The sequence below is a fragment of the Aedes albopictus genome, chromosome 2 (genome assembly GCF_035046485.1).
Source record: "Aedes albopictus strain Foshan chromosome 2, AalbF5, whole genome shotgun sequence".
In the NCBI taxonomy this organism is placed as follows: Eukaryota; Metazoa; Arthropoda; class Insecta; order Diptera; family Culicidae; genus Aedes; species Aedes albopictus.
Genome location: NC_085137.1, coordinates 448993576 through 449009609, shown reverse-complemented (window position 1 = coordinate 449009609; position 16034 = coordinate 448993576). Strand labels below are relative to the sequence as shown.

At 39.7% G+C, this 16034-nt stretch overlaps 2 protein-coding genes across 2 annotated transcripts; both read right to left on the bottom strand.

The window, feature by feature from the left end:
- Positions 1–5704: 5704 nt before the first annotated feature.
- Positions 5705–6976, bottom strand: LOC134286921 (uncharacterized protein K02A2.6-like). The gene has a single exon (XM_062848618.1). It carries the CDS (start codon positions 6974–6976, stop codon positions 5705–5707), a length of 1272 nt encoding a protein of 423 aa, XP_062704602.1.
- A 170-nt stretch (positions 6977–7146) lies between these two features.
- Positions 7147–15084, bottom strand: LOC134286920 (uncharacterized protein K02A2.6-like). Its single transcript, XM_062848617.1, has 2 exons — positions 14158–15084; positions 7147–8424 (listed from the first exon to the last, which is right to left on the bottom strand). Exons 1-2 carry the CDS (start codon positions 15082–15084, stop codon positions 7147–7149), a joined length of 2205 nt encoding a protein of 734 aa, XP_062704601.1.
- Positions 15085–16034: the final 950 nt, after the last annotated feature.

Below are 16034 nucleotides of genomic sequence, written 5' to 3'. Positions count from 1 at the left end.
CAATTGAAAAACCACAGATTCTTATGTTAACATTGCTTTCTATTGTGAATGTATTGTACAGTATTTTTAAAATTTGATTCTTTTTAATGATTACAAAAGATTTACATTAGATTCCATGGTTACATACCCAAACAATAGATTAACATTTGAATTCTTTGTTACTGTTGGATTCAGCGTTCAAACCATTAGTTTACAATAGAATGTATCAGTAACATTGAAATGTACTGTTTTTCAATGGTCTGGACGTTTGAAAAAAAGGGTTTTTGCTTGGGTTTTTGAGTAATTCCGAAACAGTGTGTATCGATGACAGCCAAGTTTTGTTGTAGTCAGCTCGGTCGTCAGCGATAAAAAAAATCCGAATAGCAGTTTTGTGTGCGGAAAATGTGGAAAATTCACGCTCAGCTGCGTGAATTTTCCGCATTTTCCTCACGGGAGAAAATATAGTGTGTGGTGCAGTGCTGAATCATTCAACAGTTGCGGCATTTCAACAGGTTTGTATGTGTTTTGTTTGCGCTTTTGCGAGAGCCGAGAGGCGAGAAGTTGAGTTGGCAGGGCAGGGCTGGTAGCGAATCACACTTTCCCAGAAAAATTCCCAGGGTTGGTTCGACCTTTTTCATAATATAATAAAATCATCTAATTAGTACTTTTTACCTATATTTAAGATTTTTTTAAAGTTTTCTAAACTAACATTTGAAAAGGGCTAATTTTATTGTACCAGTATTAAAAAAAATATTAAAAGAAAATATTGAAAAAAAATGGAAATATAGCAAGAAAAAGTTGCGAGCTTTTGATAAAGGGAGCATCATGGTTTTCTAATTTAAAGACCGCCCCAGAAAGTATGTATCAACGCACAGAGAAACTACTGGCATTTAAAAATTATTGATTATTGACTTAATATACTTGCACAAACGTTCTGTATACAGGACCTGCGATGCGACAGCGCCTTCGATTTTGACATTGACAGTACCTCGGACACTACTTTTAAGTTGGGTTTTGCCCCAATCTGCAAACATCTAACCATCGAGGCAGCCCATCTAATGAGCCCCCAACGAACGAATCGGCACTGTACATAAAATTCTAAGTTATATTTGAACCCACGTTTCGTTATTAATAACCCCTTCTCATCTCTCAACAGTGACAAGGACGTCAAGCCGGTGCGCGGTGCATAAGCAATCAACCCAGAGCTTGTTGAATGCCGATCTAAGCAAGATCTGCATGAGGGCCAACGGACTTATTGTAAAAATACTAATTTTCCCTTCCTTTAATTTGACTGCAATAGTTTCATCATCAAACTTTTTTTCGTGAAATCAAATGTGAAACATATTACTGAGTAGAACCGTAGAACCATCTTTTGCATTTGGTAGCTTTGCAAGGTTTTTAAATATAGGTTCGCTCTTTAAACTTGGAACACATGCATGCCTTTGAATCAAATTCTATATTGTATGCTGTATACCACAAGCTGCAGTTCATCAAATGTCCATAAATGCTACAATAATGGTTAAGCACGCTGTAATGTTACTTTTATACCTCATCACCCACTAAATGCAACTACATTAGTGGTCTAATAACACTTAGCGCGCTTCGGCACGGTTCCATCATGCCGCTTATAGTGTTGCCACATATAATGCTTAGTTTGTTAAACCCAGTTATCTGGCTGGTGGGACATGGGAGCCCAAGCTTCAATCATTAATGCAATTAGACGTTTATTGAACAATAAAATGAGCGATTCGAATATTTGAAGAACTTTTCAAAGAACATAGAAGCTTGTGTAAAGTCAACATTTAACGAACTTAATCTATGCAATATCTTGCATTTTAACGCTTCGAATGATGTTCAAGTATAGGTTCAAGTTGTAGTATATCGAGTTTTTTTAGTGCTACAATAATGGTTAAGCACGCTGTAATGTTACTTTTGTACCTCATCACCCACTAAATGCAACTACATTAGTGGTCTAATAACACTTAGCGCGCTTAGGCACGGTTCCATCATGCCGCTTATAGTGTTGCCACATATAATGCTTAGTCTGCTAAACCCAGTTATCTGGCTGGTGGGGCATGGAAGCCCAAGCTTCAATCATTAATGCAATAAAACATTACTCGATTTACGACATGATTGATCCAAATATTAGATAATTGTTCGATCTGTGTTCTTAAAATGTAGCCCTGAATGTAGCATAAAATATACAAGCTTCTAGTCCAAATGCATAAAGATAGTTCAGATCAAGGGGAATGACATATCCTATTCTAACCGGAATATCCGCATTTATCCGTTTCTAACCGTCGCTAACCGTTGCTAAGCGAGCTGCTAAGTGAGCAGAAGTTATACGCGGTTAGCGACGGTTAGAAACGGATAAGTGCGGATATTCCGGTTAGAAAAGGATATGTCATTCCCCTTGGTTCAGATTCACTGTTTTTCAGAATTTTCTCAAGCAATCAGTAACAAAAGTAAAAAGCAGAAATAGATCAAATCATGCCAAAATGTTCATAATCGCTTGTAAAATAAAACTATTCCAAAACATTAGAATTTTCTGTTTCACAATAGAAAACAATTCCCAAACCTTTGGATAGGGCAAAACAGTATGTTCCGTAATCACAATTGAAAGCAATTCCAGAACAATAGAATCTAATGTGTAATTAAGTCAGTGCTTAAAGAACAATATGAAAACATAAGAATATTGTGTATCACAATAGAAAACAATTCCCAAACCATTGAATGAAATGTGGAATCAGTAATAAAATTACTACTCAAAACAATACGTTTACCGTGCAATTCACTGTTTGAAACAATTCGAAAACATAAGAATCTTCTGTATCACACAAGGTATCACAATAGAAAACGATACCCAAACCATTGAATTCAATGTAAATACAGTACAAACAGTATGTTCTGTTTCACAATAGAAAACAATTCCAAAACAATTGAATCAAATGTGGAACCATAAATAAAATCACTACCCAAAACAATACGTTTACCATGCAATTCACTTTTTGGAACAATTCGAAAACATAAGAATCTTCTGTTTCACAATAGAAAACCATCCCCAAACCATTGAATCTAATGTAAGATCACAGTTCAAAATAGACAGTTCTTGGCATATTTAACAGTTCAAAACAATACAAATACATAAAAATCTACGGTATATTTGATTCCCCGTATATGCATTAACAACATTTCATTTACATTAGAATCATCTGTTTTGCGAAAAAACTTGTATGGAAAAAAGTCCTTTTTCCTATTGTTACGATACTTAACAACCTATACAATTCAATGTGAAATGCTCATTCACATTTGATTCTATTGTTAGAAACATTTGATTTTATTGTTTTTCTACTGTTATTTTAACATTGAATTCTATTGTGAGAGTATGGTTTTCAATGGTACTGTTACATAAGAATCCTATGTTTTTCTATTGTATTTTTTATCCGGGCAACTTTGACCTGTTATATCTCCGGATTCAATGAACCGAATGCAATGAAATTTTTACCATTTATGACTTATATAATAAAATTTGAAAAACTGTTGACTTAATTTGAAATTATTAATAAGAAAAAAAGTTATTGCTATTTCATTTATTCTATGTTTTTTTAGTAAATTTATCTATTTTTCATATGCATCCCATTACTTTTTCAATTGAATGCCGGCTATTTGGTTGCTTGCCTTTGAAACATAAATATATTCAAGTCAATTAGAGGGAATTAAAATGAACTATAATTACTATCTCGAATTTTGAAACTGTGATAAAATTTTGGATAAATTGGTGTTACCGTCAAGGCGCCATTCACCGTGGGGGCTCCATTCACCGTGTGCCTTCGAATATTTTTTCATTATTTCCATATTATGATTGAATGATATGACAATTTCCCTTCAATTTCACCAATACAATGTTGTATTTGTGGAATTGAAGGGAAATTGTCATATCATTCAATCATAATATGGAAATAATGAAAAAATATTCGAAGGCACACGGTGAATGGAGCCCCCACGGTGAATGGCGCCTTGACGGTATATTAGAAAAATAATCTAATCGTTATAATTTTCTTTCGTGTAAAGAATTTTAAGTTTAGTCAAAAGTTTTTAATAGCTCATTATATAAGTCATAAATGATCAAAATTTCATTGCATTCGGTTCATTGAATCCGGAGATATAACAGCTCAAAGTTGGCTATCGAATAATTATACCTTTTTATAGAGCCTTATAACTTTGAGTAGAATAGTCAGATCTTTTTCTAATTTTGACCAGTGATACACAGTAGTTGATGAACTTACAGTCAAAATTTGGGAATATTTGATGCCCTATTCGAAAAGTTACAGCTAGTTGAACATTTTTTAAAAAAATGAAAATTTTACCTGTCCCAGTTATTTTGAGTATCCCCTGTAAATTGTATAAGCTATTTTTGTTCATTTCCATGTAAAGAAAAATTTATTGAGGTTTGCCTAACAAATTCGCAATCGCCTGTAGATGTTGGGAACTTAAAAATATATTTTAATCGTAGTTCCTGAAACTCCCGCAGAATATGGTTGTTCAATTGAAACTCCTGGCGTATTCGTTGCTATTTCTAAACTAGATGACTTCTGGAACAAGTTTAAAAATTTTTTTTGATCATTTCTGAAACGTTTTTAGAGCAACTCATAAATTATTCTAAACAACGTTTGAAAGAATTTTCAACTCTCTTTCCCATGAGCTCCATATATTTTAACGAACTCGAGAGAAACTATTTTCGATGGACATTATGCAATAGTTTTAGAACATGGTTGTCAACTTATTAGTATATTCTAATTGCCAATTACTTGTTACAAGAGTGAAACTATTACAACCAGAACTATTGATTTACAACATTTTTCTGTATATTTTTTTTCCCCGTTTGACGAAAAGCTTTCTCCGACTGGAGCGGGAATCGAACCAATACACTACGAGGCTGACGAAACGCTTAGATGACTGACGCCTCTAGCCGCACGGCCACGAAACCCAACTATTCTGAAAGAATTCAGAATTCCTCTAGTTGAATTAATGTCATTTTTTAAATTTTCGAGTGTAACTGGCAGTATTATTTGAAGTCAATTCTTTTGAAACTCTGAAAGGATTTTCTGACTGAAGTCCTATGTATAAACTAAACATATCTAACGTTTTTGCTAGCAATTTCTATAAAAGGAGAAATCGCTGGGGAGAAGAATCTAGCGAAATTATAATTCCTGAAAATACATACTTGAGCGATTCTTTTGCGAAATTGACGAAGGTATTCGTGCGCAATAACTGACGCTATGCGTGAAGTTTTCTTGGAGGATTTGTTCAAAAGCGTTAGCTGCAATTTTTTAAATTTCTGACAATATTTAAGAAAGTTTGCTCAGGAACCACTCTGAAGATTATCTGCTGGAACGGCCAAGCTTAACTTTTATAAAATAAAGTGTAATTTCTTGTTGTTTTCCTTGCTAAACAAGATTTTCATAAAATTATGCAGAAAATTCTCCTTAAGTATCGCCAGGATTCCATTAGGAAATCATCTCGTGCTTCCGTCCTAAATGCTGGTGAGATGTTGTCCTTAAATGTCATTATAGTTTGAACTAGAAATTTCCCAAAAAGTCGCGCTTCCACGAATTTCTAGAAATCTGAAATTATGTTTAGTTTAGTCGATTTGTTCATGTTTCTTGAACCTGGAATAATTTTCAAAAACCTGGAAAAATCCTGGAAATATCAGGGAATTTTATTTTCATAATTGAGTATAGACACCCTGCTCGAGCAGGTCGGATGGAGTTGCTCGATACACCTGCAGAAACGTTTGGAGTGCGGCAGATGCTGGTAATCCTTCTCCCTCCTGGATTTTGCGGAGTGACCTCTTGAGCGTGTCGACGAACCTTTCCGCTTGCCCGTTCGACTGGGGATGGAACGGTGCGGTGCGCAGGTGGATGATGCCCAAGTTCTCGCAGAAGGAACGGAATTCGTAGCCGGTGAACTGCGTTCCGTTGTCGGACACAATCACTTTCGGTATGCCGAATCTGGCAAAAGCCTCTTGAAGGAAACCAATCGTTGTAGAAGCAGTTGTCGATTTCGTCAGGAAAATCTCCGCCCACTTGGAAAACGAGTCGACCACAACCAGATAACTGAACCCATTTGTCGGTCCAGCGTAGTCGACATGAATGCGCTCCCAAGGTCCTTCAGCGCTCTGCCACGGATGTGGCTCTGCTTGTGGTGGAGATTTCTGCGCATTTGCACAGCTGGAACAGTTGCGAACGTACTCACCGATGTCGTCGTCAATGTTCGGCCAGTAGATACTACCCCGAGCGATGGCCTTGACTCGCTCGATGCCGGGATGACCTCGGTGTAGTTGCTTCAGCAGCTTTTTCCGGAAGCGCTCCAAAATTACCAGTCGTTCCATCATCATCACGCAGCCTTGAACTACTGATAATGACTCCCGCCGGTGGAAGAACGATTGTAGCGCCGAATCGTGAATAGATTTTCCGCTTTTCGGCCACCCAGTTTTGATGAACCGGACGAGCTGCTGCATCGATGGGTCCTCCGACGTGGCTTGCTTGACCATTTGGAACGTGATTGGCAACTGCTCGAGGTTACTGTCCAGAACGCATTGAAGATCAGGCTCAACGTTGAGGCTTGCTACCACGAATTCTTCCTCTGGGCGTTCGTGGTTACTGATGAGCCGCGATAGTACATCCGCGTACCCGAAATTGTTGGTCGATACGAACTCGATGTCGAAATCGTACCCGAGCAGTGTGAGCGCCCATCGCTTCAGCCGGTTGGCCGTGTGAATGGGAATGCCTTTCTTCGACCCGAAGACTTTCACGAGTGGCTGATGGTCAGTCTGCAGCTTGAACCTTCGTCCCAACAGCATGCGGTGGAACTTGGTGACAGCAAAGACCAGAGCGAGCGCCTCTTTTTCAATTTGCCCGTAGTTTTGCTCTGCCGACGACAGCGTCTTGGAAGCATGAGCAATTGCCTTGATTCGTCCATCTGGGAAACGATGCATGATGACCGCCCCTATGCCGGTTTTGGATGCATCACCCGCCACGATAATCTCGAGCGAAGGGTCGTAGTGGGCGAGAAGCAGGTCCGACTGCAGAATGCGCTTAATGTCGGTGAAAGCTTGCTGGCATTCGGCGCTCCAAACAAACTTTGCGTCCTTCTTCAAGAGTTGGTCTAGTTGCCTTCGAAGTTGGTGCATTTCACGGATGAATTTTCCGTAAAAGTGGCCCCCAGGAATGATCGCAGAGTGGAAACATCAGTGGGACGCGGCATCGAAGATATGGCTGCTGTTTTCTCAGGATCTGGACGTAGTCCGTTCTCGTCCACTATGTGCCCCAGGTACTTGATTTCGTCCTGGTAGAAATGGCACTTTTCCAGCTTCAAGCGGAAACCGTACTCCTGTAGACGGTTGAAGAGAGTGCACAGCGTCTCATAGTGCTGCTCCTTGGTCTTGCTGAACAGGATGAAATCGTCCAGGAACACTTCGACGCCTTCAATCCCAGCGATCATGGTGTGCATCAGCTGCTGGAATGCACCGGGTGCTGACTTGACACCAGGAGCCAGCCTGTTGAAATGGAAGAGGCCCCGGTGTGTGTTGATGGTGAGCAGCCGTTTTGATGCTTCATCGACTTCTACCTGGAGGTAGGCATCCGACAGGTCGATGATGCTGAACACCTTGCTTCCGGCCAACTTCGAGAAGATGTCGTCCGGTGTTGGGAGGGAAAAGTTGTGTGCTTCCAGCATTGCGTTCAGCCCGGTAGAATAGTCGGCGCAAATTCGAATTTTACCACCAGGCTTCCGAACCGCAACGATCGGTGCTGCCCAGTCGGAGTATTCTACTGGCGAGATGATACCCAACTGCTGCAGACGTTCGAGCTCCGTATCGACCAAAGGAATGGCGTTGTACGGTACCGGGCGTTTGGGTCGGAAAACCGGCCTGGCATCTGGTTTCAGGTGGAGGCTGACTTGAGCTTTCTGGCAGTGCCCAAGAGTGTCCTGAAAAACTTCGGGGAACCGCATGAGGAAGTGCTTTCCAGAAAATGAGTTAGAATTGGAATGATTCACCTGATTGACGAACGATGACAATGGCTTCGTCCACATGTCGAAGAGGTCCATCCACTCCGAGCCGAACAGGTTGAGTCCCTTGACCGACGTGACTCGGCACAGCCCAGGCTTGATGACGTCGTTGACACCTACGAGGCAGGTGAATTCCCCCAGCAGAGGAAGAGGGTCTCTGGATGCGGAGAGTGCTTCGCAGGTCGATGGCTTGAGTGATGGTGATCCAACCTTTCTCCAGGTCTCTTCACTGATGATGGTGATTGGTGACCCGCTGTCAAGCTGCAGTGTGGCTTGACGACCGTTGAGCATTGTCGTGACGAACCGGGTGAGTGTACCGGTGTGGCTTACCGTGTGGACGATGTTGGCTTGACACTTGGTCTTCTTCTGGTGCTTCTTCCCGGATAAAAAATTACCATTCATTACATGGTGTGAGATTCCAACTGACGCCCCAACAATCCCCGCCGTGAACAATCCGCTAAATCTGCATCCTTCTGTCCCTCACTCTCTGACTGGTCGTCACAACAACACTCTAATCTCGAATCATTCAATATATATAACTCACTACTCAACATCAAGATGTATACAACTAGGCTACTAGGTATGAACACCTGCAAGGTACCACATCTCCCTTTTTCTATTGAATTGATTTTTTTTAAGAATCTGTAGATTTTTGCACCCCTGAATCTTGATTTCAAGTTTACAGCATCTTCAACCACCAGACATACCTATCTTTCCAAACAAAGGTATTGTCCCTGAGCGAAATGTAATAAGTACTTTGTTCATTGTTGAAACCTGACATCCCATGTGCAGTATCCTGCTCTGCCGTTTTCACCCACACAGTTCATAGAGGATAGAGCCTTAAACGCACTCGTTTCATGCTCACTCCAATGCTACACAAAACTACTATATTCCAATAATTTCTCCTCCAATTGGGGCAGAGTCTGCTTATCAGACCAGCGTTATATGAACACCCTCAAAGTCAACTTTTCGTATGGTATGGCTGGCACGACGAGTCTCTATGCCCAAGGTAATCAAGAACTCTTCCACGAAAAGATCCTGGGCTGGCCGGAAGCTGAACATTTCACCCTCAGCATATCATGATAGATACACACGCTTCTACTGGTTCGCCAATGTCGGTAATATCAGACATTTCCCTCTCGAAATGATCCCTTTTTCAACTCTTGCGAAATCCAACACATCCCAATGTCAACACTTTACCTGACTCAACTCCACATCTCCATTTGTTTGCCCTTATTACTCTCCATCATGAACCAACACATCTGTGTCTACTCATCTTCAATACCTTCACATCCGGGCTCACTTCCAAAGCTGTTCTACATTTTTCCTGTTATATTTTATCCATTTCATATTGGAATCTCTACTAACTGGTTCTTCTCTAGTCACAACTCCTTTTTCTTTTTCCACTCCTTTTCTTTATTAACCTTCCGTAACTCGCGCAGTTGGCCACCACCGTCAGCACCACGCTAATGCTCAGTACAAAAAGCGAGATTTTTTTCAACGTGTTGCACAAAATACAACATCGCGATCGCTCGAGGGTTAAAAAAATTAAGTGCACATTATCTCCCGCAGTGCATCTCATATTCTATTTCATCATCTCGAGCAGTTTATTCTACAATTCAACACTACCTCCTCCGAGGAATATTCTGTTTTTACAAACTCTGCCTACGCCATCTTGCAGCCACCCTTGAACGCCTTAATGAAGTGCGCTCTCTCCAGGAATCACCCTCTCCAATGGCAAAACCCATTCTGCGCTCTTTTGTATGCGCTGTGAACACTTTATTTTTTTCCTTCATGCATACTACCACCACAGAACCGAATCGGTCATGCGAGCAGCCATCCTTGGGTATTGAGGTATTTAAGAAGATATTTTGTGTGCGTGAGATCCGGGATGGTGTAAAACATATCACAATTACAAGCAAAGCGAGTTCCCACAAGAGCTCGTGTCAAAATAGTGGCATCACTACGTAAAGACAATGTTTACATTTTCTCCTTATTAACACACAGCCATCCCTTCTTCCTCACCACCTGCAATGTATTTCATTTCCTCACGGGCCCTCAATGCATGTCACCCACGAATAGATGTACCGTAGTCCACGATTGCTTCTTTAAAACTTTTCGAGTCATAGCGCATCGCATTATATTATCCAATATTCAATTATGTTTTGTAAGATGACGTCACAAATGAACGTTTGGTTCATTTTCGTTCCTCGCGTTCTCTTCTCTCCCACACAAATTGTGAGTTTCCGTTGATTTCTTTTAATACCCTTTCGTTGCCGTTCTCTTCTCTCACAGGAAGAAAATTTAGGTTAACTTCCTAATAAAACTATTTCTATTTCTTTCTCCATATGCTGCTATTTTTTTCCTCAACTCTGGTCAATCTGGTTTTTGGAACCACCAACCATCCTTTCTATAACGCTCTCCGAGAGCAAACATGGCCTTCCAGCCGTATCAGTTCGGCCTCCAGGACCAAGATCCTTTTTAAATCCGCTCTCCGGGAGCATTGCTGTGCTTTGCACCAGCGTCCTCAACACGGTCTCCAGGACCAACACTTCTCTCTCCGGGAGCAGTATACCATACATTTCGGTCTCCGGGACCACTGTACATTTCTGCAAAAATGCATAAATCACACCAGCAATGAAAAACACTATTGTTTAATACTGCAGCCTTGTTTTCAATCACCATCCTGAAGAATTTCGGAAATCAGTTGCGTATTTATTCAGTAAACCTCACACTTAATGCATCTTCTACTTTCACCAGCCAGTACTAAAAACCAAGCCTTTTTGATTGCAAAACAGGATCCTACTTGTCCTTGCATTCTTCCGGCCAATCCATAATGTTAATCGCGATATCGTTAAAGCTGTCCATCCTAAACACTTTATCTCCTTACCAATTTCAATCGCCAATCCTTGTCGCCACTGTGAGATTCCAACTGACGCCCCAATAACTGTTCCGGATATTCCGTATCCGGCCACTAATGGCTTCCGCAGTTACCGTGAACAATCCGCTAAATCTGCATCCTTCTGTCCCTCACTCTCTGACTGGTCGTCACAACAACACTCTAATCTCGAATCATTCAATATATATAACTCACTACTCAACATCAAGATGTATACAACTAGGCTACTAGGTATGAACACCTGCAAGGTACCACACATGGTAAATATTATTAACACATGACTGGTTTTATTGTTCACAATAAAACACATAGTAGATATATTGTTACTTTTTACAATAGAAATCAAGCCCATATAGTTCGTACAATAAGTGAACATTAGCTTTATTAGTGACTAATTGATTCGATTGTTTTACAATAGTTCTATAATAATTTGAAATTACTATCAGTTAAAATTAATATAAGTTGTTTTTATATAGTTGCAAAAGTGTATGCAAAGTTCTCATGAACTTTTTATTAAAAAGAGGTTATTTCTCAATTACACTTAAAAACAATTCGAAACAAATAAATAACAATAAATATTATTGTAGCTTGGATCATGTTTGTATAATCAAATACAAAATTACTTGACATATTTTTTTATAGTTTTCGTTTTAAATTTGAGTTCAGTAGATGTTTCGGTTATCGAATATTATTCGCTAAAACTTAAACGACTGACAGACGTCAAGCCGTGTTGGCAAAGGAAGCTCTCAATGAATAACTGAGGAAGTACTTATAGAAAACTAGCTGAAAAGCAGATTTTAGCCAAGTGAGGATGTTACGACAAGAAAAAGATGAACAATGATTTTTCTAATGTTTTCCAATACATAAATTAAAGGAATCTAGTAAATAGTAAACTACCATTGATAACAATACCAATACAATTAGTTTAATGGGGTCAATTGAACCGAGGTTATAATAAACATGCAATATATTTGTTGTAATGTAAACCCTCCCCCTGGATATTCGATCTTGACGCGATGGGAGGGCTTAACCCATTAGCACTTTAGCGCCAGTTCATTCTCCACCGCTTGGACTTTGAGCTAGATATATCTAGTTTACGAGTTGAGCGCAAGTGAAGGAATCGCCGTAAGTGCTAATGGGAACCAAAGGAGTATCCGTTGTGCATTTATCACAAGTCAAAAACAAATTATAATTCAGCTTGCATAGACCTAATCTTTGCATTCTTTGAATTTTCTCAAATTTAACAATAATTGTTAAATTTAACGTAACGCAGGAGGTCTCTGCGTTACACTCATCACTCCTTACTTGAATTCGTTAGTACACAGGACAGGGGACGCTAGGATAAGTTGACTTACAGCCTTACAGATTAGATTCATTACAATTAGAAAATTATGGACTGATTAGGTAAAGATAAAACTGTTGATTATAGGAGTTTATATTTGTATTTCTTATTTTTATGGGTTTTGTGAATTTATAAAAGTTGACAAATAATCATTATCATTTTTATTTTTGACAAAAATCAGTTGACTGAACTTTTTTGCTTTTATATCTTAGGCGGTATTATTTCACTGATCAAAAAAGCAGGAATTTAGTTAGGACTTAGGACGGTTGACATTGTAAAGGGTTACGATGGATATAATATTACTTTGGACTGAGATGATCACAGATATGCAGAAGACGACTAGCGGAATTAGAAACACAATTTGATACATTATTGACTATATTTTGACAAATAGGGTTTGACAAATTTCTTTACAATATCGAATGGAAGCTCAAAAAGTGTTATCTAACACTAATATGAGAGTTATTTGGGGATGATGCTGGTGCTGTCAATGACTAACATCGGTTATTGACACTATTGGTAATCAGCTTGAAATAATTTTCAGAATGTATTATAAAATAACTGAGGATATTATCTGATTATTGTTTGGGGAAGCTGTCAGAAAAACTAGTTGCCCATATCGGCTAAAAACGCTAGTTCTGGTAGCTGTCTTCGAATAATTTTCAGAAATATCAAATCTTTAAAAATTAGCTACGATACATTTTTTTTCTTTTTGCTCTTTGTATATTTCTTAAGAATAGTACTCTGAAGGCGTTTACATAGACATTGACACCCTTTTTTATCTCTGAATGTTGTCCAGTGACCTCGGAGATTTTCGATTATTGAAATATTGTTCAATTATCAAATCATCTTTGGAGCTTCCATTCGATCAAAACACTAGTGCGATGGGAAAAGTTAAAAACAGTATTTTTAAAAACTACTACGACCCAATGCTAATTACTACACACTTTGCTCAAGTTGACGACATCGTCTAGTCCATCGTGAGTATTGGTCCTAGTAGGGGGAAAGTTGGGAAAGGGTCCAGGCTTTGCTATCAGCTGTCCTGCAGCTCCACCTGGTCACTCTTCAAAAAAAAATATATTTGTTGTAATGTAAACAGATTTCGCCTTTGAAAAACCAAAGAATTCATATTTCTCGGTAACATTTTTCTCCAGCATTTACAGATACTAATAGCCACATAAATTGTGAACGATTTATGGTATGGATCATACGACCTGAGGCCTGACTTGTGATATTTGGCAGTTATTTGAAAAGATTGAAGATAGATCTTATCAACAGCTGCCAAGCAATACATACCAGACAGACATCAGAGGGTTTGATTCTTATCATAAAATGTGCATATCATTCTGGCGGCCGTTAGTGCTCGTAAATGCTGGATATAAATGTTAGCGGGAAATATAAATTCTATGGATTTCCAAAAGCGAAAACTGCTTACAAATAACAACAAATATTATTGTATTTTTATTGTAACAACGATTCATTTGACGCCATTCAATTAATTGTATTTGTATTGTAAGAACAATGAAAAAACATTAAGATATATTGTTTTCTTTTGAAAATTGCCCTAAAAATGTCTCATAAAAACACAATACATTCTATTGTTTTTCGCGAAAAAGTGTATGAAAATTTTCTCAAAATTTTATGGTTAAGATACATAACGACCACCATTTTTTATTGTAAAAGTGCCATTAACCATTCGCCGAATGGTATAGAACAATAGGGGTGATGGTGAGTGTGCTGTGTAAATTACAATACGTATAATGGTGAATATTTTTCGAAAAAATGGTGTTGTAACAATAAAATTTATAGTATTTTTATGATATTTTTTATCAGGGGGACCCTTCTTCTGGTTGGAATTGTCACCAGCGGTCGGGCTTGATGGCTTGGTGAAGCAACTGCAGTACCCCTCCTTATGTCCCACGCGGTTGCATGATTTGCAGAGGTGGCTGCTGTATGTGCACTCCTTGACAAAATGCATCTGCCCGCATTGCCAGCAGGGCGTCTTCGGGAATTTGGCTTCCGGCTTGAACGAGGGCCTCGGAGCGTCGCTCGATCTCTTCTTCTCGCTGACGGCGTGAACTGCTGCTTTCGAGCTGGCTGGATGCTCAATCAAGCTGGTGTCCGCCTTCAGATTAACGAGCTGCTGGAACTCGTCGATGAGAGTTTGAAGAGTCACTGGTGCGTCCGGTCTCTCATGCTCCATCCGGGTGAGCAATCGCGCTCGAATGTCCGCGTGCTTGGATGCCTTCAGTCCGGTGACGAAAACTAGACATTTAAACTGATCGATGGTCAGGTTCGCAAAATCGAAGTCTTCGCACGCTCGATTGACTCGTCCGCCGTACGTGATGATGTCACCCTCACTTTTTGATAGTTGAAGGCACTGGAACCGCCGGCGAAAAAGTGAGGTTTGCTCACCGAAAATTTTTTTCAGCGTGCTCACCGTGTCGTCGAACGTGACATCCCTCGGCAGCCGCGGAAGGATGTAGTTAAGATACCGGCTGTGGGAGGTGGTATCCAACTTTCGCAGCAGCAGACGAACTTTGGCTGCGTCGTCCAAATGGCGTGCGTCGCTTTCGAAAAGGTCCGTGTAGCGTGCGAACCACTTCTCGAATGTGACGCCATTTTCTGGGTCGAAAACGAACTCGCTGATGTTCGAGGAGAGCGCTTCCAGCGTGTGTTCCGGATTCTGCTGATTCGGAGCTGCAATCCGCTGCAGAAGCTGGGTGATGTGGAAAATCGCCGTTTGGATGTTCTCGATCGGCTGTCCAGCTGGTTCTCCTCCTGCGCAAGCCATTTTGAATGATTCGGTGCTGCTGTGGGCTTCGATTTTCGTCTTTTTACTTAAAACCTCGCCGCCAAAAACTGTTGCGATTAACTTTTACACGTGCTTTTACAAAGCGTCTGATTTTATTGAAAGCTAATTACAAACTCAGAATTACAGAGTGAAAATTCCGTTGCTATGGATACCACAGAACCACATGGCTACTTTGATAGGAAATACAATTCAAATTCAAATATGCTATAATATTTATGGCTGGTTGTGGTATCTGCTTAATATTATGGTTAGGTAACAATACTCCAGTCAATATGTTCACCAACACAACCGTGAAAGTAGAATGTTTACCTTTTTACGAGGGATATCGGGTCAAAACGCTTATTTCATATTAGATCTCAAGAATTTGTTTAGAATGAAAAAGCGGAATAAATCAATAGTTTTGAATTTAAGAGTTTCGGAATTTTAATCAAGTTCCTATAGAGTAGATTCTTTATAAGGCGATACACAACACTTCTTTTCGCAAACTTTCTTTGCCAAAGTGCGTTTTTCTTCATTTGCACCCGCTGCTGTATTGAGTGAATGTTAGTATTGGTGAGCTCTGGTTGCGCACGATAAGCGGCAACAAAATCATATCACCGTAGCATCCCCGTGCGTGAAAACCAATATCATCATCAACATTGTTGTCATTTCGTAAAATGGCTCATAGAAAATAGCAATATTTCATTCACTAAACAACCCAATTAAACCAAAGTGTATCCTGATTACAAAATGAAAACCCCAAAATTTACTATCTACTTTCCCCTCGGTCACCAGAAAATTCATTTTTCTAACGGGATGGACTTATCCACCGATGAACCGAATTCATCGCGGCCCGAGAATTTTGACACTAGAGCGGGGCCAATCCCAATCAGAATCGTTCAATTCTAATTGGAAAGACCCCGCTCTAGTGTCAAAATTCTCGGGCTGCG

What these genes read in the sequence shown, in the direction of transcription:
- LOC134286921 (XM_062848618.1), bottom strand. Translation starts at nt 6,976, where the DNA reads ATGCATCGTTTCCCAGATGGACGAATCAAGGCAATTGCTCATGCTTCC.
- LOC134286920 (XM_062848617.1), bottom strand. Translation starts at nt 15,084, where the DNA reads ATGGCTTGCGCAGGAGGAGAACCAGCTGGACAGCCGATCGAGAACATC. An exon ending in CCAAGCCATCAAGCCCGACC is followed by an intron (nt 8,425 to 14,157) that starts GCTGGTGACAAT and finishes TTATCCGGGAAG; the next exon opens with AAGCACCAGAAGAAGACCAA.